The 24,784-nt window shown below is 41.8% G+C and overlaps 2 protein-coding genes across 6 annotated transcripts in view; both read left to right on the forward strand.

The window, feature by feature from the left end:
- plcb1l (phospholipase C beta 1-like) overlaps positions 1–10,229 on the forward strand; it is a 122,738-nt gene extending 112,509 nt beyond the window's left edge. The window contains exon 34 of one of the 2 annotated variants that reach the window (XM_026142759.2): positions 9,849–10,229. In XM_026142759.2, coding sequence (XP_025998544.1) covers positions 9,849–10,081 — 233 coding nt within the window. In that variant the 3' untranslated portion in view covers positions 10,082–10,229. The remainder of the gene's footprint in view (positions 1–9,848) is intronic. The other variant, XM_026142760.2, reaches the window with a different exon arrangement.
- A 5,808-nt stretch (positions 10,230–16,037) lies between these two features.
- The window catches only part of plcb4b (phospholipase C, beta 4b), a 74,609-nt gene continuing 65,862 nt past the window's right edge, over positions 16,038–24,784 (forward strand). For 2 of the 4 annotated variants that reach the window (XM_026143391.2, XM_026143387.2), the window contains exons 1-2: positions 16,038–16,248; positions 19,773–19,814. The gene's annotated coding sequence lies outside the window, so the exon portion shown is untranslated. Of the gene's footprint in view, positions 16,249–19,772; positions 19,815–23,708; positions 23,819–24,784 lie in introns of those variants that run through there. The other 2 variants (XM_080290129.1, XM_026143389.2) reach the window with 2 other exon arrangements.

The raw sequence follows: 24,784 nt of genomic DNA on the forward strand, positions 1-24,784 counted from the left end.
CTTTAGTTGGAGACAGCTCCATAACCACCCACACTCAACGTGACAGCTCCTTGTTCCTTTGAAACCACTCGGAGTTGAGTGTGGGAGGTGCAGCACTGTACAAACATCCAGCCCAAAGACTCGCAGGTCTTCTGTGTCTTTCCATAAAGCTGCAGTAGGGAGACATGAGGAGAGAACGTCAAGGTTGAGACATGATTGTCGCCTCGTAACTAACTCAGGCTGTTGAACTTCCCTCCTTTTCATGAGGACTTTATTTCATTTCTGGAGCTTCTTGTCAATCTGAGTTCAGTATGAACAGTCAGCACTGATTTGAGTTTTGTCATCCTGTGTCATCGGGGTCTCATCGACACTGAAGTAGCACGGAGATAGAGGGACAGTTTTCAGAAGGTCGTTTTCTTTGTTGTCACTTTTGTGTTTTCAGTTACTCTTCGCTCATTGTTTCCCCACAAAGCTGTAGCCGTATCCACCCCCGAAAACTTTGTTGCAAACTATTCTCCAAATAAGAGTCTGCACCACCTCAAAGTTAATCTTGCCTGCAGAAATCTATTATGTACATAATAATCATCCAAACTGTGCAATAGCTGTTCTCATGGAGTGATGGTGATCTGTATGCGGGATATGCCGATGTCAGGGGCCAAAACTCTAGAGACAGCACGCTCAAGATAACCCCGGGCTGTGTTTGTTGAAAAATTCAGGATGCTCTCCATAACACTAGTATAATGCCCAGTGATAAAGGGACACTTCTGTTCAGGGATCGTGTGGTTAACCGGTATTAACGTTAAATCCAATAAAGTGTTTTAATGCTCCTAGTAATGGAATATTACTAACAATGCCTGTGCACTTTAAGTGTTTTTGTTGATTAACATGAATCATGGTTTCATTCCAATGGGATTAGATCTCTTTCCAGTCCATAAAAATATGTAACTGAGCACCCTTGAGAAAGTCACTGAACCCAAAACTGCTCCCACTGAGCAGGTCATTGGCCCTTCATGGCATCAAACACGCTATGTGTGTGTGTAAATGTGTGGGATTGCATTCTTCAGTACCTCTATAATAAATGTACTACAGTCTATGCAACATGATATCTCCGAAGTGTGCTACTCAGACACATAAACACAATGGAAAGACTTAAGGATAGGATGTTAAGGGCTCCAGTGGGGATATATTCAAGTCTGGGCTAATGCAGAACTACATTTGTAGTGTGTTTCCATTGTGGTATGTATTTATGAATCAGAGAGAGGAAAAGTGCCCCCTTTCATACAGTTCTGACCCAGTTTCTCCTCTTGGTTCAGAAAAGCTACTAATGGACATGTTGAGCTGAGCGACTTGCTACAGTAACATCTGTACATGTGCAGCACATGTGTGAGCTCACATACATGTGCTATACCAAGATAAAAAATTAGCTACAATATTTATGCAGTCCTGTTAAATCTTGCTTAGGATTTGATTTTTGGGAGATTTGTTGCTCTATGCTTTGACTTTAGCATTAGCAGCAGCTTGCAACTTGTGCTGCTGCTTTTTCTGCTGCTGTTACCTGCTGGTAGTATGAAGGTCATGTACTAAACTGAACGAGAAGCAAGAGACAAAAAGAGAGACATGACGGGTTGTGTCATCACTCCCAGCCTGTGCACTTAGGTGTTACTGTCCTGTTAATGATCCAATCAAAATAACCCCAGGAGTCAACAGTGCACAGCACGCTGGCAAAAGGCATTTCCGCACACTTGAAGGCTCTATATCCTGGCCTGCTGCTTTTTTCTTACTTAAGGCCACATGGTCAAGGTCACATTGTCCGCAGAAAGACTTTGCGCCTCGTCTTGTTTATGTTCGTTCCACTCGATCACACCCGATCTTCTAAAACTTACTACTTTGAGTCTGAAACCTGCGTTGGAGCTGAAGATTCAGATTGATTCTGGGTGTGACTTCATACCCAGATTTTTTGTTTATGTGGATGTAGTGTGAGGATTCTAGCCTTCGTTTTATGATAGGAGCAGACTAAAAGCTTACCAGGGCATGTTGTAATTACTATGTACCAGTCATCCCTTCACACCTTATTTGGCTGTGAAACGAGTATGAAACAGTCAGAAGGCAATATGTTTCACAACATGGCGCGTTGGTGTACGCTTGCGTATCGTTCGAATTACATCTTTACGTAGGAGAAATGCTTCTTTTGTTGCCTAAACGAAAAAAGGAGGAAAAAAATATCTTATGGTGTCTCCCTCTGTGAAAGCCTTGAATGCGCACACACACATAGGCACACACATGCATTCGTTCAAGAAGCAGGAGTCCTGTGCGGTCGCCATGGAAACTCAGGACCCCCCCCCCCCCCCCACTCTCTCTGCCTCGCATATCCTCTTCTATCCTTCATGACTCTCTGCAATCTGTTAATTTGGAACCAAGTCTTCGTGACGCAATTTCAGGGATGCTTGCTGGAGGTAGAAGAAAGCAGCAAGAGGAGGAGGACGGGTGAGGAAAGGGGAGGGAGCAAACAGGTTGGAGGAGATCATGGGAGGGCTGGAGCTGAATAGGAAGGAAGCTGGTATATGGCCTTCTTCTCTCTCCCTCTGTCTCATTCTATGTCCCTCTCTCTGTCATTGGGTGGTGGGTGGCCACCATGTTCCCTCATCACAGACTTTGATCTGCATCATCTCTCTCTGGCGGGGTTGCATCAATAATGCACTTTTTCCCACACAGACACACACACACTTAGAAACATACAGGGAACACTGAGTGCAACCCACAGGCAGTGAAGTAAAATCCATTGTATATGTGTGCGTGCGCATACATGTGGCATGCTTGGTTAATCTTCTGCCCTATTATGCCAGCTGCTATTTTAGATCAGTGCTCGAGTGTTCATTATGTATGCCCACATGTGCTAATGAAGCTCTCTCGACTTGTGCTCTGTCTAAGGAACGTTGAAACTTTTCCTCTCAACAGTACGGTTTGGAGGACTCTGGAATGAACATCTTAAACTTTAGCCATTCTGCAGCATTAGAGAGGAAGGAAAAAACAACAAAAACACTGTGAGGACAAGGCAGTAAATAAAGTTCTAGATGAAAGTCCATTTTAGTTGCTGGCATGTTTTAGGCATATTATAAGTTTTGATTGTTTAAAAATTGACGAAATTTTGGCAAAAGTTTCAGTGTGTATAATTTATAGACTAAAATAATCAATATAAAAGCACGGCTGTTAATCAAGTACTCAATCTGTTGTCTTAACACCACATTTTACATTACAGTGCTATACACCTCAAAGCCAGTGTCAGCATACACAGGGTGAAATATACTATTACTATATTCTTCAGCAGCAGCTGGGTTTAATGCCACAATAGTCAGTGTTGTGTAGCAGTGTGATTAACCCATAAGAAATTCTTGCAAATTTTAGCTCTGTGTTTTGTTTTTGGTCCCTAGATTTTTCCTTTTTTTAACCATGTTGGTTGACTCCCGTTCCCTACAACTTTTTTTGTGGTTGCTGCATGCAGCTGTTATCTTTAAAAAGCAAGATTTTTCCCCAAGGCATTGGGAGAAACCACAACGGAGCTGAAATTGATGGTGAATATTAGACTGCTGTTATGTTTAAATTTTCATTATCTCTATGGAAATTACTGGGTAAAAAACAATAATTTTCTCCTGAGTTGCATATGGCCGACAACATCCGTCCCCTGTAGCATACCCAGCTTTATTGTGTATTTTACTTTATTTAGGACCATAATTAATAAATTCAAAAGGAGGATTAAATAAAAAAATAATTGGCCAAACATTTTTTAGAAACATGTTTACTGAGGTAATAAATTAAGTAGACTTGTTTTTGCAGCTTGAGGAGTTGCCCCCTGCTGGCCATTAGAAGGAATGCAGGCACATAGTCCTTTCAAATATGCACTATATTGTAAAATGATTGTTAACAAATATCATATATTTTTGTGGATACTACTTTACTGTGTCATTCTACAAATTACAATCAAATTTCATATCACAGTAACATGGATGTGTTAAAACATGCATGCATTTATTCAGCAATCTTTTAGTTAGCATCCACGTTAAAGGTGAAAATGTCAAAGTACCACTGAGCACATTTCACAACTGACATTCCCCTTTGAGCCAGTCCTTTTAGGGAAAACACTCATTACAGTACATAGTGGAGGTATGCAGGAGTGTTTTTAAATTCTTGGACCTGAAGAAAAAAATCTCTCTCAAAAAAAGGAAAGGAAAGCAGCAGATAAATTATCTGAAAGGAGCCAGGAAAGGGCATTCACACACATATGTACACCGAGAGAGGGTTAGAAGGTGAGATAGATGGAAAAGGAGCACATAGTTTATCCTGAATAGTTTCTCTCTTTTATTACTGGTGTTGTTATTGCTGTTGCATTTGGACTGCTGCAGTTCATTTTCATTCTTATGACCAATACAGTGGAAAGAAAGTAAATTTCTCTCTGCCCTCCGTCTCGCACAATCACACACACACACACACACACACACACACACACACACACACACACACACACACACACACACACACACACACACACGTCTTACTTGCAGTATGCACCAGCATGCAAAGATGATAGGGTCGTGACCTTTTCTTATCTCTCAGATGTGGGTTTAGGAACTTGGGTTTAGTCTAATTAGAGTCTGTGTGGTGATGTTAGTAGGCTAAATCACAGGATCGGGGTACATGCCTCGATACGGAGTGTAAGTGTGAGATTTGCAGGTTTTGCTCCGTGTCACAGAACACTTTCAGCTTCACTGAAACGGTTTAGAGCAGCAAGTGGTTAAAACCTACTTTCAAAGCCTGCACACCGACGCACATCATTCCTTAAGACCTGCTTGTTGTGACAGTAAGATGAGACACTGTTAACATAGCTGTGTGATGTATGTGTAGTGCAGCTCTTTGCCAGTTGAGGACTTTTGCAATGCCGCAGCAGGCGTTATGTCATGGCTCAAAGCAAAGAATTAATTTGGCTCTTTGGAGGCCTTCTCTGAGTCCCCCGATAGCTTCTCAAAATGAGGACAGCTGGTGAAGAAGGTCACCGAGTGCTGTATTTTAAGAAAGGCAGAAATGTGTGCATGTGGTTTGTTGACAGATGACTGGTCTTCAGAGATGAGATACAGATTTAAAAGCTGGCTGGAGAACTCTAGCTCCTGCTGGTTAGGGTGTCCAAACCGAAGCTGGACCACACGTACATAAATGTGATCGAGCGTGAGCACACAGAGCATTTGATCATGGTTGCTTATGATTTCAAAAGAACTATATCTTTTAACCAGACCTGGAATTTACTTGTCACCATAGGAATTCCAAATTTTGATTATCCAAAACTTCCCTCTCCCAAATCCATTAAGCCTGAGGAGTCGATTTCAATCACGTCTTCTCTCTGTGTACTAAACTCCTGTGATTTCTCCTCTGCCAGGCTGATAAGATATCAGCTGGAAGCCACAGATCACAAGAAACTCTGAAAATACCACAGTTCTCCCTCCTTCTTCCCTAATCCATCCATCTTTCTGTCATTCATTCATAGACTGTTCCTTTTGGTAAAAGGAAACGGCTGTCTTCATCTCTCGTCTCATCACTCTAACAGACGGCCCTTTGCTTCTGATTACACGCACACACCCACGCGCACGCCATGCGCTCACATGTTTCTCAGAAGTGGCTGGCACCCTTCAGACTTCTCTGCCCTCTGCTCCCACCTCCCCGTTCTCATGAACCAGGGTGTCATCAGATGGGAGAAAAGATGACAGATTTAATCAGAGGGTGTTTGTGCCTCAGCAGGCAGGGTATAAAAAAAAGGCTGCACATGCACAAACACACATGCGAGCACACAGGGCGAGCAGGCTGTCCCACCCCTAAGTAGGTCATGCGCAGTGAAGAGCAGGGGGGGGGAGCCGTGGTGCATCTTTAGCCATCTGGTTTTGATGTGTTGGATGGCTGCTCTGTGAGACCCACGGAGAGAGAAGAGAAAGGCAGAGAAAGAAAGATTAGAGTGAGAGAGGGATGGAGGAGCCAGGGAGGCATCTCTCTGAGAAGGTGACCTTGAAATGCTCTGCTTGGTGGTGCGGGGGGAGCAGGCTCTGTTTTGCCACTCAAAAACATCAGAAAGAGACAACTGCAGAGCTTCCTTAATTTCAAACAATGAGGCACAGATGCAGTTGAGTTACCTGGCTGATAGATTTTTACATACAGATCTGTAACAACGATCATTTCAACTAAATGGAGAGAAAAAAGTGGTTTCTATGCATTAAGCATCATCGGTCTGTGAATTTCAGTGGAGACAGGTTAAAATCCACCCCTAAAATTAGATAACTAAGTTTAGATAACATGGCAGCAGACTGAGAAAGTGAGCTATTACTACTGAATACCAGACATCTATTTTTGCAACTTAATTTACACAGCACGTAGAGCTGGGCGATATGAGATTTTTTTCATATCACGATATGTTTTTTCATTTCAGGCGATATCTGCACAAATGATATCGATATCTATCACGATATAAGCCAAATAACTATATTTGTAAGATTTAAATGTGCCGTTGCTCACAAGTAAAATGTGAAATAATCAGCAGCTTGTTTTTAAATATTTATTTCCCATAATAAGTTCAACAGGGTAGATGTACTTAAGGAACATGAGACTTTTTCAGATAAATAAAGGCAAATATTGCAAACTACACAAAAGGCAGCCGCTAAAGCGTTTAAGTTTCAAAACAGAACAAACAAAAACAGACTAAATTGTCAATTCCACTTAGAAACAAAATATTAATTCTAAAAATAAATCTTAGTTTGTTTTACAGAAGAACAGACAAAACTAACTTTTGTCAGTATCAAATAAACTGAGAACTAAAAGGAAATTCTCAATCTCTCCTTGTTGTATAGCTGAGCTTTTCAAACAGTTTTAACAGTTACTTTAGTCTGACAAAAGCCGAATGACGAATTAGCGCTTCCAGTCAGAGACTGAGGCTACGTCCACACGTACACGGGTATCTTTGAAAACGGAGATTTTCCGTTTTCGTTTTAAAAAATAATCCCGTCCACACATAAAGGCAGAAATGAAGGAAAACGCTGCTATGAACATGCCAAAGCAGCAGGTGGCGCTAGATTCCTAACCGTGCAGAAATGTTGGCCAATCAGAAGTCTAGAAGCCTCGGTGGGAAAAAGTAAACAAAGCCGGGGCATAGAAGCAGACCCGAGTCGTATGTGTGGAGGGACAGTAACTGTGTGTATATGTAAGCATTTAAACACTGCAGAGTAGAATTAACAGTATTGTAGAAATTCATTTCACCGAAACAATAACGTGGCGCACAGTGTGACGCATGCACCAGTTTATTGTATTTCCAGACTTGCTTTCGGCACAATTTACAGTGCACGCTACTCTGTTTTTTGTCAGACTTGAAATAGCCGAAATACCTTCACACTACGGAACTTCTATGGCTCTTCCGTTCGACAATCTCTCCGGCATTGGAACCATCATCTGTTTTCTCTTCGGTCACGCTCGGTAGATTTTTCTAGTCGGCACACTCATTTCCTCCATTACGCGCTGGCTCCATTACCCAGGGCAGCTGTGGCTACAACCGTAGCTTGCCTCCACCAGTGTATGAATGTGAGAGTGAATGAATAGTGGCATTGTAAAGCGCTTTGGGTGCCTTGAAAAGCGCTATATAAATCCAATCCATTATTATTATTATTATTACCCACTGCCTGCTTCCCAAACAAACACACGTGCGGCTTGGCACTTGTGCTGTACGTAACAAGTCACGCGACGTGACGCTGCGGCTGTGATTGGTTCGGCTCTGCGCTACTTAGTTTGGATTGGCTGACCTTTTTTTTTTATTTTTTATTTTTTTAAGAGGACAAGAGCGGCGAAGTCTATCGCGATAGCTTAATTTCTCTATCGAGTAAAAGTTATATCGCGATACATATCGTTATCGTTCTATCGCCCAGCTCTAACAGCACGGGGCACTGCAGTAAGCTTCTGCAGCTCTGTTTGCAACTTTTACCATTTAATGTGTTGTCTCAACTAGAGTAGACGTAAAAAAAAACAACACATTTTCAGTCCCAAGATTTTAGGATTGCACCCAAAATTAGTGCCCCTAGGTGTGATAACCATCCAGAGACTAAACAAAATAATATCAGTTTAATTTATATTATGGCGATGCTTCAAAGTGCTGTGAAGGCGAGCACTTTGTAACAATCAGGTTTTCTCGTTTAGCTATGAAGGGCTCTCAAATGAAATGGATGTGCCATCTCGTGAAGTGGAGAGGGCAGAAAATTGTAAAGTCAAGAGAAGCATGGGAGTCCTTGACCTTCATCCGGACTCCTCCGCTCTCTCCGTCTCTCCCATTCTTGGCTATTCTTGCAAATATTTTTTCAGATATTCATTTGTGCAGTTTGCCAGCTGTGAATTTTCTGGTCGCCGCTATAATGACTGTATGTCTGGGGATTGGGGGGGAAGGGGGGATGGAGGGGTGTACTGCAGGTGAATCTATCACAGGAGAGTACGGCTTTGTGTTCAGCAGTTTATTCTGCCTGAAGTTCCTGCAAGATGAATATATCTCTGTTTTGTCGCAGCAATATTTGCTTCCATTCATTCAGGTGAGACGTGCATTTGTATTTTTTTCTAGATAGATGCTGGATGCTGTCAGTCTGTAGTGGGGCCCCTCATTCACTCAACAGCAGGGACCAGTATCTCTAAGACAAAATATTGATCCCTGCTAAGTCTTGGTGGGACTCAGGTACTTTCGATCTCGCATTGTGCTGACGTGACTGTACCGAGCTGTGAGACTTTGACACCATTCATCTTAGCAGCGTTTCTTTTAATTACTGCTCTCCCGTGGGAGCCAGCCGAGTAGTTAAACAGAAATCAGCATTACAGCAATTATTGGCTCGCAATGACATGAATACAATCTTGTCATCTGTAATCATTGGGGGCGTCTATGCCTCGGAGAAAACAGCTTCTCCTTTCTGTTTCTCAGTGAGGGCAGGGCGGATACAGTACATGGATATTGTCGGGATCCTGGTCTGCCTCAGCAGATCAAGGTGCCTATTCAGTGCAGAATGTCACAGTCCCTATCTGATGTTCAGCATCGAGCCTTTTTGTTCAGGCTGTGTTATGGAAATAGGCATGATTCATGTTATTATAGTCTTTAGATAAGAGGCATGGAAATAACTGCAGCACCTACTGTATCCAAGCACTTACAATCCAGTGTAGACACTGATTGTTAAGGTTGCTGTAAAGGGTGAAAACTTTAAAGCTGCTCTAATGAGGTCGCTCATACTGATAACCCCGCAGAGAATTGTTATGCAACTTCCCCTCAGCTCATCCAGCTCATTGTTTTGGTCCCACAACATTACTGTTTGGTTCACCCTAGCCGTGATCTGCAGCATTTCCAGACAAGTAGGTCAAAAAAAATCTCCACTGTACACCAAACAGGAAACACAGAAAGTTAATGAATCTCTACTGAAAATATATAAAAATTAAAGAAACAGACTTCTTCCATTTTGTGACATCTCCAGAAACTTTAGGAGAGACCTATTACTCTTCTTATTTTCAGTAATATAGTATCATCTCAGGCAAAGCAATCCCATCCACCTGCTGATCAAACCTCAAAGAGCTGTAGGTCGAACTCGGTTGGTGGTTTCTATTCATCTGCAAAAATGTCACAGTCCCTAGCAAGATACTGAACACTACATTGCTGATAATTGTTATCTACTCTGCACTGCATGTGGAAAAAACAAGTTGGCAAGATGTGTAAAGGGCCATATAAGAACCAGTCCATTTACCAGAATTGGTTGTTGGACCACACTGACATCATTAAATTTTCTTCATTTACGGATTCTTGGTTGATGTTTGATTTTCTTCCTCTGCAGTTACAGAGCGATCTGGACCAGGAGTACCAGGACAAATTTCGCCGGCTACCTGTGGAAATCCAAGAGTTTGTTCAGGACAGCAGCAAGGCCAAGCTGAGCGACGACAGCATCCATGGAAACCTCGTTTCCTCGTCGACAGCAGAGAAGCTGAACCACAAGGCGTCGCAGTCAGAGGACGACACGGAGGAGGGGTCGTCGGAACGAGTCTACGAAACCCCGCTCTAGAGATTTAACCTTGACCCTTTGGGACACTGACTGGTGGACGTGGTTATGGACACAGATTCTAGGATGAGACTGCCACTTTGGTCCTAATTGTAACCAGTGGGAGGATTAGGTCAAATCTGAGCCTGAATTGGTGAGTAGCGGTCCTCTCTGCGTAGAGTGCAGTCTTGTCCAGACACCTGTTTTTCATGTAAATAATAACCTTTTGTGTATTTGTATGTTACCTGTACGTTGTCGTCTCTTTCGGTACGGCCACAGGAGGTGTTAGGAAACACTAACTATTTGCAGGAAATAACTTACTTGAACTATTGCACAGAGAGAGAGTAGTTTCTTTTTATTATTTTTATTATCACGATGTTTGCAGTAGTGCTGATCAGAGAGGCGTGTCGTGCCAAGGGTTGGTATTCACTTCACAGTGGATTTTAAATGGAGTGTACTGTAAAGAAGTCATTATATATCCAGCCTTTAAAGCTTCCGTCTCTATAAGATTTAAATTCACCTTTACATATTTGCACTGAAGGCTCACTAAACCCTCTCTTACTTTAACCCAGAGGCACTGGTGGCTTGCTGGTTCTTGAGTTTGTTCTCACAGAACTAAGCCTATGCGTTGCTGCTAATTTCCTTTTTGTTTTGTTTTTTAAAATAATTTCTTTTGGGGTTTTTTTTTGTGAAATTTGGAAATATTCTTAAAAAATTATCTGCCATTCTTTCTTTGTTCTGCCTCCTATTTGTTTTTTTTGTTTTTTAACAAGTTTGTGGACGATTCTGTCCAAAGAGGACAAGAAGGGAACGTTTATTTGTACAGTGTCTGCATGTATTTGAACAACTGTAAATGTTAACAAGTAGCTCTGTAGCAGAGATGTTTATTAATGTAAATCTATTTTCTCTGAAACATTTAAACTTAACCTGCAAAACAGTGGGCTCAGTGTGGCTTGATGCATCACTGCGGAATAAGCTGAACAGGACTAAAGTAAGTAATGACACACCCTGTTCTCTAGATGCAACGCTAGCCGGCTCCTGCTCACAGATTGCTCATTGTATTCTTTACCTTTGCCCCCTTGACTAAAACAAACCAGGACATTCAAACAGAAGAGGATCCTGTTGTAGTTTGTTGAAGCGGCCTTCCTCTTAACTGGTTCCCTTTGTACTTACAGGGAAACCTTGTGTGCACAATACACACAGAGAATGCCCACAGAAAATACGTCCCCCTCGGGCATCGTCATTATTTTTATTATTATTTACCCACGATTGGAGTCTAAAGCGGGGAAACTGTGGGGAAATGGTTGCATTATTTTCAATCAGGTGCTCAGTTTATATCTGCAGAACACCAGCGTTAACATGAACCTATGAATAACTGGACTCCTCCCCCCTGTAACATGTGAACTGTGCTAATTCATTAAGTTTTTTTAAAAACTTTCTTCCGCCCAGTGCCACCATGGGTGTGCCATTTGATATCGAATCATATTTCAGCTGATTTTCCTTTTAGAAAAAGAGTTGAAAGTGAAGGATTGCCTGACATGTAAGTACAAATACCTTCTTTTTTTTTTTAAAGATGATATCGATGTGAGAGTCCTGTGCCTTTTGAATGGGTTTGCCTTGTTTGATGTTGAATGTGTGAAATGCATCATTGTTAAAATTGCCATTATATAATAATATATGAAGCTGTCTGGTATTGAATAGACCGTGTGCACTTTTTAGTACAGTACCACTACTGAGTAATGCTTGTAATGAGAAGTATTTAACATGTGACTCATAAAGGCAAGAGAGACATTTTTTGTTTTCTTTTATGTCTTGAACCACTTTATTTAACAGACTACCCCCCCCCCCCCCCTTCTCATCAGTGTATGCACTCGTATGTACGTATGACACGAAGGTTAAAACATGAAGCTGAGAAAAAAATCTAGTGTAAAGGGAACTTGCTTGTAATTACAATAAATGTGGCTATTATTGTACTTTGCTGGAGTGGAGTTGTGTGTCTTTTGATTTGTTGTGCTGAACTTAATATTGTGTTGGTTTGTTTTTTTATTGTTACATCTTACAGATTTCATGTCTATGTATGTAATGTGTTACAGTTACATACATTATATTAATCCTTCCTGGTTTCAGTGGTGAAACCAATCCTGAGTTGGTGTTTTGGGGGGGGGGATTCCCGGTAGTTACGTTTTTTTCTTGAAGTGTCTTGAACCCACAGTCCGTAACTCAGCAAAGGCAAAAAAAGAACAAAAATTGTGTTGGAAACAGCTTAATGGTGTCACTGCTTTCTTTTAAAAGATGAATCAGTGTCTGAAACCCAGTTACAGAGTATGTTTGGAAGCATCTGTGACGGGTATTTGTGCACTGTAGGCTGGTGGGGTTGTCACACTCAAGGTAATGGGCTGGCAGGGGAAGCCTTGATGACCTGCTTCCTGTTATCTCCCAGGTAACAACACAGCCTGCCTATAAATAGACTGTTCACTTCCTATTAATGGCATTGTAATGAAATTGGCTTCAATTTACCTGCTTCAAAACAATAAACTCAAAATTGTATTAGAAATCTGGTATTGATTATGTCACAATTGAAATAAGAACTAATAAAGTCTTTTTCTTCTGTCCTACATGGAAAATACTTTACAAGACAGCCTTGCTCAGTGCTACTCAGAGACACCATGGTTGTTGTGGTAGGCAGTGGCCGTTATCAGGTACCTGATCCTGCAGGTTTAAAAAAATGGGCGTATCCACAGTGACATTAACCACTTGTTTTTGAACCTACCTTGAAGCCATGGCTTGATCATTATAGCTGTCGCTATTTACAATTTTGAGCAACACAAGTTGAGGAAGTGGTGGTTCTAGCTAGCTCGCCCTAAAGCGTACCCTGCTCTGTTGTCTATTTTACTTTACGTGTGGCCATAAATTGCAAAATAAACATCCCGTTGCGTTAAATAAGAATTTAAACCAGATAGTGAGCTGATAAACACATCAGGAAAGTGTTAGCTGAGATCACAGATCAACTGAACAGTAGGGTAATTTTCCCAAACACGGCAATAAGAGCAGTTGCCACCTGCTGGCCATTTGAAATAATGCAGGTTTAAGGCAATCTTTTATGTACAGTTTATATCTAAAAGCAGTGTCTACACAACAGGACGTTTTTGGCAGTGGGGGTACCCGCAGTTTAGGAACATCTCTGAAGTAACCCTAACAGAAAACCTGCCATGGCTGGATAACAGGAGAAGTCATATAGAACTATTATGCAAAAACATGCATAGTAGGGTTGCATGCATGTAGATGTCCATAGCCATGTTTGGATCAACACCCATCTAGTTTGACTTTTCCTCTGCCTCAAAAGTCAAATGAATCTTAGGCTGCATCCATAGACCTATGGGCAGAATTATTATTGTTTGCACTTGGATGCAACTGCAGTAATATCTAATCACTCCATTTCCTGAATGTCCAGTGGTAACACTTATTTTTTCATCTTTAGCACATTTACAAAAAAACAAAACAAAACCAAAAAACTTGTTACACATTGTGTGAGCGTTGGTGGAGTCTCCCGTGTGAGTCTGTGTACGTCTGTGCTCACTGTGTCAGTGTGCTTGTGTGGGTGACTTTTCGGCTGTCTCTATTACATTTGTACGTGCTGCCAGTGTATGTGTTTTCCACACTACATAAATACTGTGCCCTTCTTAGTCTCAGCTCCACAGCAGAATCCCCACAGGCAGCCAGAGATAAGACAAGCCTAGTCGTCCATAACAACCACTGTGACCATTCAGAGGCCTCGGTGCATGTCGGCAACTAGGAAGTGAGCTAATTAACCTCAAGTTCAGGACGGAAGGAGAGCAGCTTTTTAATAAGATTCTCTGGGTTATAAAAACAGAGACGCCCCTCCAAACTCCCAGGAATAATATCGCTCTGCGTCTGTCCATCTGCTGCGGGGACGAAGAGAAGGAGGAGGAGGTGTCCTGTAACACCAGGACAGAGAGGAGAAGACCGCAGGATGCTGGCTAAGGTACACTGAGCTCTCTCTCACTCACTCACACACAAACACACACACATACATAGTTACATAGGCACAAAAACACAAGCAGAAACTGATGTGAATGTTTGAGTGAGCGAGTGAAATGCTAATCACTGACTGCCTCCACTCCTTGGCCCCCAAATATAATCTTAGCTCTCTCCACTTTCCCTCAACTATCATAACACAACCTTAATCCCAAAGTTATGAATGTAATGTTAACACTGAACTTTGCCTTAATCTAGGCTGGATCAAATTCGGATTGTGACTCTAATATTATCCGTACCATTGTTAAACTATCAGACCATGTCCTAAAACCTAAAAATGTCCCATTTAGAGGGATGAGGAAAGACACAGTGCCCTTGGTTTGCAGGGTTTTCCTCACTATACTTCTGTCATCATTTTTGGCCCATTTAGTCTCTGAAGCTCAGAGACTGCCGACTATTTTTTCCTCTAATGATGGAGTGGCTGTAGTTGCTTTTGTACCATTTAGGAGACTGATTGTCATACAATAATTAATTTTGAAAACAGTGTCCACTTAATGGGTCCTTGGAGGCAGGAATAGGCCTCTGAAAGCTACCGAAAGTGTCCTGTAGCTTTCTTAAACTTAACCTTAAAAATAACCTTTTTGATATTGTCTTCGGTTACACTCTTCACATCTTTATTTGAGTCAACTTTCTTCTTACTGCTGCTTGTAAACAGAGGATTTAAATAAGAGGTGGATGGAGCTTCTGTGTTTACAGTCAGAGCTGTGTGTCTGATCATATTAAGCCCATCCCCTCTTCCTTGACATCATACACAGCAAAGCATAGAAAAAACTTTGTGAAATAAAGCATATAGAGCACTTTGAAGCCTCAACTTTTGTCCCCCTGGGATTGCTTACATACTTACATCTAAATTCTGAGCTCATTATTTTAGACTTTGGTCATGTTTAATATGACCAGTCACCATTGCAGCACGTTATATACATATACATGATAGAAAATAAAGAACGGCATAATATGAACTCTTTTACAGAAATCCTGCATTATAAATCGGGAGGATGTTTTGACATAAGTGGGTTTGGGGATTGTAAGGTGCAGTATTTTTGGAGCTGCATTACCTCCATACTAAGCACTGCAAGTCATGACATCTCAAATAAAGCCGTCAAAGGAGTGTATCTTGTGCACACTAGCAATATTTTTTATGTGCATGCTTGCAGCTGTTTAGAACCAAAATATATTATAAAACATGTAAACATTAAATCAAGAAAAATCCCCCAAAAGCTTTGTTCTCATGTGACTGAATTTGTTTTTATACAGTCTAATGCCATTTCCATAGCTTTTATAATGCAGTGCAAAGAGATTTGGTGTGCAGCTCCATAGATGTTCAAAAAACGAAGTTAAAACTATAGAAATATGTATATATATATTTTTTTAAATTGCAGAACTGTAGCATCAAACACGAAGTAGTTCAGCAGGATCTGGTGTGAAAATGAATAGTGGATGATATCTAGACAACAGCGTCACAGACTGCAAACATATTTCCAGTTATTCATAGTTTATGTAAACCTAAAAATAATATCTTAGAAAAGACTGTTACCGTACATGAAAGTGGTGCCACTATTAAAACTAAGTGTCATAAAGTTGCTGTTGTGTCTTTAGGGGAAGCAGGCCAGCATCACTGTGACTTTACAAAGGGAGGAGGGGGGGGCACTGTTTGTCTTTATCAACGCATGGCGGCTACAGTAGTCAGCTGTTAGAAAACGGGGGCGGAGCTGGATCTGGTTCTACCGGATGACTCACTCCGTTAACCCAAAGCACACTCATTCACTCATTTACACGCACGCCACCGCGCGATCGCACACGCACGCACACACCCATTCGCGCGCAGGCACGTTAGGTGTGAGTGCAGTGTGTAGTGGTGGGTGTGGGAGGGGATGGGGAGGGCTGCCCGTCTGAAGAGGGGTTCCTAATCAGCGCGCATCAGCACCGTTCATTCTCCACTGGAGGGCGAGTGGTACAAGAACACCGGGACACTCCGGCGGGAGGGAGGCAGAGTAGACAGTTGGAGGGAGACGGGATAGAGCAGCAGCAGCTGGAAGACACGCAGACAGGCGGAGACAGAAAATCCCTACCCGGACCCTGCACAGCATCATTTTCTCTCCGCCGTCGGATTAAACCCCCTCTCCATCTCCAACCGCGAAACCACGTAAGAAACACACATAAAGCTTTCTGATTGCTGCCGAGAGAACAGTCAGAGTTTACCGCGTCTTAGGTTAAGGGCTGCTCGGTTAAACGTGCACCAGACTGAGTTCAATTTAATGTGTTTGTTTTGCTGCCAGACGGACGCTGGACCCTTCATTAAAACTCCATCACGCTAGCTCTCAGCGGCACTCTCCAAATCCTGCTCTCATCAGTCAGACATCCTCTCGCTGCCTCACTCTGTCAAACACACATACACACACAGCTGGAAGCAATAGCATTTGCTAGCTAGCTAGGCAGACGCATTTAAATAGACCTTTTGGTTTTTATTATCGAATTCACTCCAGCTTTGCTCGGTGAGCTCTCTGCTAGGTGAATACGGGACTGCAGAGAGCCGCCGCGGCTTGAAAACCTGATGAAATGCGGGGCTTATTGACGTTTCCAACGGCTGTGAGGCTAGCCAGCGGAGCTAGCTGTAGCGGGACAGAGCAGAAGCCAGCCGGCCGATGACAAGCACAGTGCACACTGCACAGTGGCCATAAAAGTCAACCAACAAACCCGAGATTTTATTTCTTGCATTTACTCTAATGGGTGCTTTTTGGTTTATTGCACTACATATTTGGAGCTTAATGCCCTGCGAGATTTGTATGATAATGTAAATTTAACATGCAGAACTGGTGCATTCTCAGTCTGTTTGCTGCTAGTGTGGTAGCTGCAGCTTGCCATGCATGCATCCATCCCAGCTTTGCAAGGTGTCATTGATTCACCGTTACGCCAACTAGAAAACAGTGTTTTTCGTGTGCCCGTAATGCCGGTGTTTAATCAATCAGCACAACGGTGTTAAAGTATCATAAAAATAGTTGCATGGGTGATCAAATGTCATAATTTGTGTGTGAAATCATTCACGGTGTGCTCTTTGGATTTTAAACAATCTATTTTTGATAGGGGAAGATGTAATCAGCAGCTTTCCTTGAAACCAGAGCAAATGACAGCCGAAACTCAGCAGGTTCTTCATTTTCATTTCCAAAACCAGTTTTATCCGTTACACCCCGGAGGCAGAGTGATATTTGTTCAGGAATAACATGAGCCTGTGTGTGTGGAAGGGGGTGAGGTGTGTGTGTGTGTGTGTGTGTGTGTGTGTGTGTGTGGGGGGGGGGGGGGGGGGGGCTGTGTAGACTTGTTTGCACCGTATAAAGTATTATTTTCCCCCTAACATTAACTTAAGAATGAGTGTAGAAACAAACTTGTTGCATCAGCTGTTCCCCCTGCTCTCACCAACTTGCTCTGCAGCGCTTATTTGCATACTGCATCTGTTTTCTTTTTGGGGGGGAAATTGCTGCACAGGTGTCTACTAGTGCATATTAAATCGACCATCAAGATAGCTGTGGTCAGGCAGCAAAGAGTGCGTCAGTCCCCGTAATTGTGAAACCCTCAGAAGGTCGCCTCCCACTCCCTCCTTCCAGGCGACGTCCTCTGCAGCCTGTGAAACATCGCCTCCATTATGTAAAGAAAAACAAATTCTGCTCTGGCTTATTGACACTGCCACATAAACGTTTGACTGGCGATTACGGAGGCAAACATTACCCTCTCTCGCACAATAACAATCCCTTACCTGAGGCTTAAACCCGGACTGCGAAGCATTTTGATGAATAGAGGTGGACTAAGAAGCTTAAGAGTTTGGCTGCATCGTCACAGCTTGCGGGATAAACCTTGTTATATTTGCAAATTCTTCACTTGATCTAAATTGTTAACCATCATTGTTAGTTTTACCGATTAGAACAAAAGTGACTCCAGTTTGCCAGCTTCTGTTATCACTGGTACTCTTTAACGTTTATCAGCCTTGATAGTAAAGCTGGTGTTATTTTCACCTTGTCCATATGTCCTGCAGGCAGCTACTGTAGCAGGAACTACAGACTGAAGTACTCAGACCAAGTTTTGAGTACTTTGCATGTGCTATGCTGGTTTCCTGAAAGCTGTAGCCCAGTTGATGGTATCCCAACCATTCAAGATAAACATAACTTTATGGGTTTATAGTTGAGCAAACATGCCAAGTTTGAAGGAGGATCCCATGGCATGTTGCCACTTTTTTTTTTTTTCATTTTATTTCTGCCAAGGTTATATAATTGCTTCAGTTTGTTCTTTCTCTGTTTAATAACAGTGTTATTAACAAAGTGTTACATTTTACCGTTTACCTTTGGAGTTTCATCCTGAAATTCTTTGGAAATTGAGAGACATTGTCTTGATGATCTCAAGAAAATACCACAATCTGGATCCAGGAACTTTATTTATGCATGTGGAGGGAATCTTCAGCCCAGACGGATGTAGGAAGTCTTGCACTGCTATGCATTTGTAGCTCCTATATGAAGGTTTTTAAATATTGGGATGTGGTTTTAAATCTCACTGTAGATGCTTCTGCTGATTTGGTGAGGACAGACTTCCCAGTCCAGCAATTTTAATTGAAGTTCAGGTGTATCTGGAGTACACTGGAGGGACACTTTTATGGCTGTGAGATAATTTGTAACTAAGCATATTATTATGTATATGTTCAGTGCAGAGGAGATTTAGCTCTATTTAAAATGTAAAACTGGGCAGATTGAGGGTGTATACTGGTATATTATATGCAAGCGTTAAGCCAATAAGAAGTTAGTTTAGAATGAAAAAGCTGAACTACATTTTAAGTCTTGGATGTAAAGACAGTGTATGAAAGAAAAAGGATGAAACTAAAACAGCATTTCAAAGCCTGGCATTGTTTTGTTGTGGATGTGAACTTGATTAGGCCATGAAATGTGTGTAAGACAGACATTACTCAGCATCAACTTTCGGGGTGTTTGTATCTCTGTGGAAAGCTTGAGATTGGCTGTAGGGTTTGGTCCAACTGGAGAAAAATCTCTTTTTCTCTGTCTGTTTTCTCACAGCGTTATTCTTGCCAGCATGATATCGATTTGCTCGAAGGTTGGAGGTTTATTCTAGCGGGACTGGATTTGGAATCCATCCAGTGGCAGTTTACTGTATATCTTGATTGCCTGTTTGTTTGTTAGTTTTTTTCTAAGACTAGCACACTTTCTCTCCATGGTTTCTGTTAGACTTGGGAGGGCCTGGTCTAGAGTCACTGACCTTTCTCCACCTCTGTCAGTTTGTTTTAACAGTTCTATGATTTGTAGAATCGTTATTTTCTCTTTTGTGCTCCTGCAAAGAGATCTTTGAAAGTGGAAGTCCTGAAAGCCAGATGGACTAACAGACCAACAGACGGGTAATGTGGGCACAGCGACTGATAGGACCAGTGTTGTTGTAATATGTTGAAAATATGCTGCATCGCAGAGCTCAACATGTCTGAACTTTGTTTTCCCTGGCAAGGGAGTAAGTGGAGGGAATCGGGATGCGTTCATCTCTGTGTGTGGTTGTATCTCAGCTCCTCACCTTCCTATTGTATAGCAGGGTTTTAGAACTCAGCCAAATAAGTCCACATTCAGGGTTTTGTTATTTATGAAATTCTCTCCCCTTCTAACTGTATGTCCTTTTTTGTCTCTGCAGGCCGAGATATGAACTCCCGCTGAAATTATTGATGCTGAACTGGTGAGTTTTGGGGCTGCCAGTGATCGCTGCAGCAACACAAATTTATTTTTCTTGCGTTGTGTTTCTTAGTTTGTTGTTACATTCTGCCCAACAGCGCCGCTGGCTTACAAGCCCCTGCGGCAAATATTAAAACGACACAGCGTCCAGAATTTAGTTGAACATAAAGTTTGGGAAAACAGAGCTTGCAATAAATCAATCAATGTAATGTATGTGTCAGTGTTTGATCTAACACATTTCTGCGTGTCTGCGTGCACTAATATCTACCTGGATCTTATTTTCCCGCCACTCTTTCTTTGAGGCCTCATTAGCGAATACAGACACTTTCTTTCCCGCATTAAATATTACAAACACGTTGTGCCGAGACAGACATCTTATTGGATTTGTGCTGAGTGATGAAAGCATGAAGTCTAAATTTTAATTGTATCTTTCATGAAAGGCTGATATTCGCTGATCCACTGCACACATCACTCATTGATAAGTAGGTTGCGTGACTGAAGCTGTTGCTTTGTGTTCCCCCGTGCCAAGTTTGACACTTTAATGAAGCTCAAATGTGATTGCTGCCTATGTGTTCATGATATATTTTGTATTAATGATGTGTAGCATCAAAGCTGTCTGTTAGCTTTGCCTGGTTCATTTTCATATGTCTCCTTTTATCGAGCAGAGAGGTGTGTATTATCTCTAAATTATTCTGTTGGCAAGAACCATATGACTAACTTGATAGTGACTAGGAAAAGTAATTCTTAAAACATATCTAAGCATTACTTTGGAAACATGTTTTATGATTACCACATATTATAGTTTGTGATAAAGGTTTGATTATTGAACAGTAAGCTGGTCTCCGCTGCAAACTGCTGGTATTTCTGAAATACACAAAAGGTGTCTTTTGGCAGTCTGTCCCAAAAGAGGATGGATATCGCTCCTAACTTGACATATTCTATGGAATACAGTCGTGAAGGTTTTTCAGGAATCTATGCCGTCCTGTGAAAGATTAAGTACACCCTTCTACAGGAATTAAGAGGGTAAATGGTAGCCAGGTGGTGCCAGTCAAATATGATTAATGGATCAGCTGCAAGTGTGAGAATCTCTATAAAAGCAGAAATTTTGGTAGTTTGTCGGTTTTGAGCATTCATGTCTATGTTAACGCAATGACACAATCTTCATATGAGTGAACATCCCAGCAAACTCACCCCAGGGTCAGACCACTCAATTCTCTGAGAAACTGCAAAACCCCAAGAACCACAGCTCAGACTCTACAGGCCTGTTAGCATGTTAAATGTTGAAGGTCATGACAGTACAGTTGGAAACACGAGACTTCAACAATATGGCTTTTTTGAAGGGTTGCTGGAAGAAAGCCTCTTCTTTCTTATATGGCAGCACAGATTAGGGGTGTAGAGTTGCAATCTGGACAACCACAAGACGTCTTGAACTATGTCTTTTGGACAAAGTGGAGATTTTGGCCATTATGATTCCACGATTATTGGTGAAAACCAAATGCAGTATATCAGCGCAGACACTTCATACCAACTGTCAAGCATGGTGATGGAGGGGCGTGATTTTTTGCTTGTTTTGCAGATACAGTACATGGACATTTGGAGTCATTGAGTTGACCATGAGCTTCTCTGTATACCAAAGTATTCTACATCTGACTTGGCTGAAATTGGGTCATGTAGCAGGACAATGATCACAAACACAGCAGTAAATCTCTAACTGAATGACCGAAAAATAAAAAATCAGGGTGTTGCAGTGACCTAGTGAAAGTCTAGACCTCAAACCAATTGAAATGTTCTGCATAAGCAGATGCTCACAAACTTTGATGAACTAAAACAACTTTGTAAACACAAGCGGGCCAAAATTCCTCTGCAACAATGTGAGAGTCTGTCTGTGAAGGTTCTCAGTCATCCAGGTCATCGTAGTCAAAGGAGCTTGCAAAGAAAAGCGTCTGGACTTCTTTAAGTTGCTTGAAGACGTTTCACCTCTCATCCGAGAAGCTTCTTCAGTTCTAAGGTCAAATGGTGGAGAGTCCCAGATATAAACCTAGTGGGAGTGACCCCCCACAGAGGGACAAAAGGACCCCCTGATGATCCTCTAATCGCCTGAGCCAAGGTGGGAAACTGGGTGTGGGTCCCAATCAGCCAGTTTCGGGTGTGTGTGTGAGAGTCTAATAAAGTCAAACGAAAACTTATTAGAGTTGTTGTTATAAAGGTGCTTCTACAAGCTATTGAATCACTTTGTTTTCAAAGAGTTCTGTGAAGACTTTTTCATGTGTATGTTAAGAAAACAGGGCATGAAGTGACATCTACAAGTTCAATCTTGTGATTTACATACCTGGATAATTATGCACTTGTTGAAACAAGTGTTATAAATATCAGTTACAACTTTATACTTGCCTTCCAAATAATGTTTATAGATGACTTACAGAGTCTTTATTACCTGCTTAAAAAGTATGATAAACATTAGTTGTAACCTTACTGTAACCTTTCAGAAAATGTTAATAGATGCTTTGCAGATCAATTTTTAGCTCACACTATTCGTTTACCATTTCTTAAAATGGTTATTATAAAGTACTGTCAAGAATTTACTAATAAAACCCCATCCTATTGGGTTAAGCTTCTACTTTAAATCCACCTGTACCAGTGTGTATGGCTTTTCACAGTAATAGATCGTGGGTAAATAAAAAAAAAAAAAAAATTGGTGGTCATTGAAATAGACTGCCATATATGTGGCGCTTTTCTAATCATACTGCCCACTCAAAGTGCTATTTGCTACTATGTGTCACATTTAATCATACATTCATACAATATTGTATTTGTCACAGTTTTAATACTTGATTTACGTCTCATCCATAGCCAGTTTGCCTAACAAGCATGTCTTTGAACTAAGGAAGGCAAAGTAAACCCAGCAGAAATCTACACAGATGCAGGGAAAACATCCCAAGGTGGGATTCAAACCAGGAACATTTTTGGTGTGAGGCAACACGCTAAACATCCTAAGCTTACACTTCAGTAACTACATGTGACAGGAAAGAAGGGAACACCCAATCCTTTGTAGACAATGAGGAATAAAACAGCATTCAATAATCATAGTTTACATTATCAGTTTTGCCATCATGCCTCACCTTATTTTAGCGTGTGTACCATCCTGCTGGTGCAGGCTAAAAAACGTTTAATTACCAGTGTTAATGGTTATCAATATTGGATACAAATTCTTTTTACCAACATGATTTTTTTTAAACTGTCATCATGTTATGGAGCATTCCTGTAAAAAATCAACACCTCTTTGTGTTGAAGGATAAAATAATAAGTTCAGTGCTTGTTCAAACGGAGAACATAAGATCCTTCCTTCTCACACGTAAGAGAAGCGGTGTCAGCGGCAGCAGAGTCAACACACCTAAATTCCCACTGCAAATATTTACACGGATCCAGCACTCTGCAACTTTGTCCTACCCTGATGCATTTTAAGACCTTGGCATTCATTGAAAATATGGATGTGACAGGCACCTGAGGCAGCACCCGGAGAGAGAAGATATTACTTTTGGAGGAGCTTCATCTTTTAATGTAATCAAGTAGCATAAAGAAAATGAGTCCTCATAAATGGCCATACCAAAATAGTTACAGAGAAATGTAAACGTGGCAAAGTACCTTCTTTTGGATATCCAAAGAAGCTGTAACACTGCTTTTGTGCAAATGTGGCGTCTTTCAGTTGTGCACTTGCTTAGAAAGCTTTCTAAGAAACGACATGAAAGACTCTGTCCTCGGCCCGTGACAAGGATAAAAGGGTCAGAAAAACCTCAGCATCCGCCCCCCTCCCGCCCGCTCTCTGCTCTGATAAAACCACTCAGCTCCACTCCCACAGTCTCATCTTCACGTAACACGATAGCTGATCAAAAAGTGGCCTCAACCCTCACTAATCCAGATGTTGTGGATTATAGAGCTATGTGGGAGTACTATTAGCTGCCTAAACAAAGAGAGAGATCAATGATGAGAACGCGTGTCTTCACTACAAGGGTAAGTGTGGCTCGAGGGTGAATATAATGACGGGGGTATTCTCTGCAGATTCTAAGCCAGCAGCAGAGGGAAGGAGATGGGTGGTGGTGCGAGTGGGGGTGGTGGTAGTGTCGGCAGCGAGTGAAAGCAGAGCAGATAGAGAGCGAGCGAGACTCTTACTCTCACACCAACAGATGGAAGCTACAGTCATCAAGTCAATATTTACTCTTTCTTAATAAAAAAATTGGCAGCATCGGCCTCGCTGATTCAGTAGCGGGCAGCAGGAGTATCTGAGCTTGTGCAAAAGAGGATTTGAGGAGTAAAAACAACACTTCAGTGATAATAACTGTGGCTCGGCTCCACGCGTCGGTCTAAAAATACGTTGGGACGAACCCTTCCCTCTCTTTTGTTAAACGCACACACGCTTGCAATGTGCGCATTCACTTTACCCATGGCTCAATCCACTGTGGGGATACATGTGAACGCAATTTGCACTTCCAATTAAACTGTCGACCTTCGCTCCAGAATGCAAAACGTGATTCTGTACCGTCCTCTCCTGGATAGCTATTATTAACCATCCCAGGCCCGTAATAGAGAGCCCGCAGCTTCACAACACACCGACGAGGATCATTGCAGTCAGCAAAATTATCACATTTATCAACACTGTCAGTACTTGAAGTGGAAAATTAGCAGATATTTTACAGACTTATCGATCAAGCTTTTAATGGTTTATCTGTTTGCGTTACAAATGGGGCAAATGCAGGGAGGTCTTAAGTGTCTTCTTTAGGTGTTTGTTGAAAATAAAGTGGAGCATTAGTGTGTTTTTGGGAGGATACCAGTCATTTACATGAAGACAGAGCACTGTGAGAGAATAAGTTAAGATTCTGAAAACTGCAGAGTACATAGGGCGAGGGTTAGCCTAAAGCATCCCGCCCAGCCTCTAACACAGTTTCAACGCATGACTTGCTGGCCTGATCAGATGACTTG

Source organism: Astatotilapia calliptera, chromosome 15, assembly GCF_964374335.1.
Source record: "Astatotilapia calliptera chromosome 15, fAstCal68.1, whole genome shotgun sequence".
Lineage (NCBI taxonomy): Eukaryota > Metazoa > Chordata > Actinopteri > Cichliformes > Cichlidae > Astatotilapia > Astatotilapia calliptera.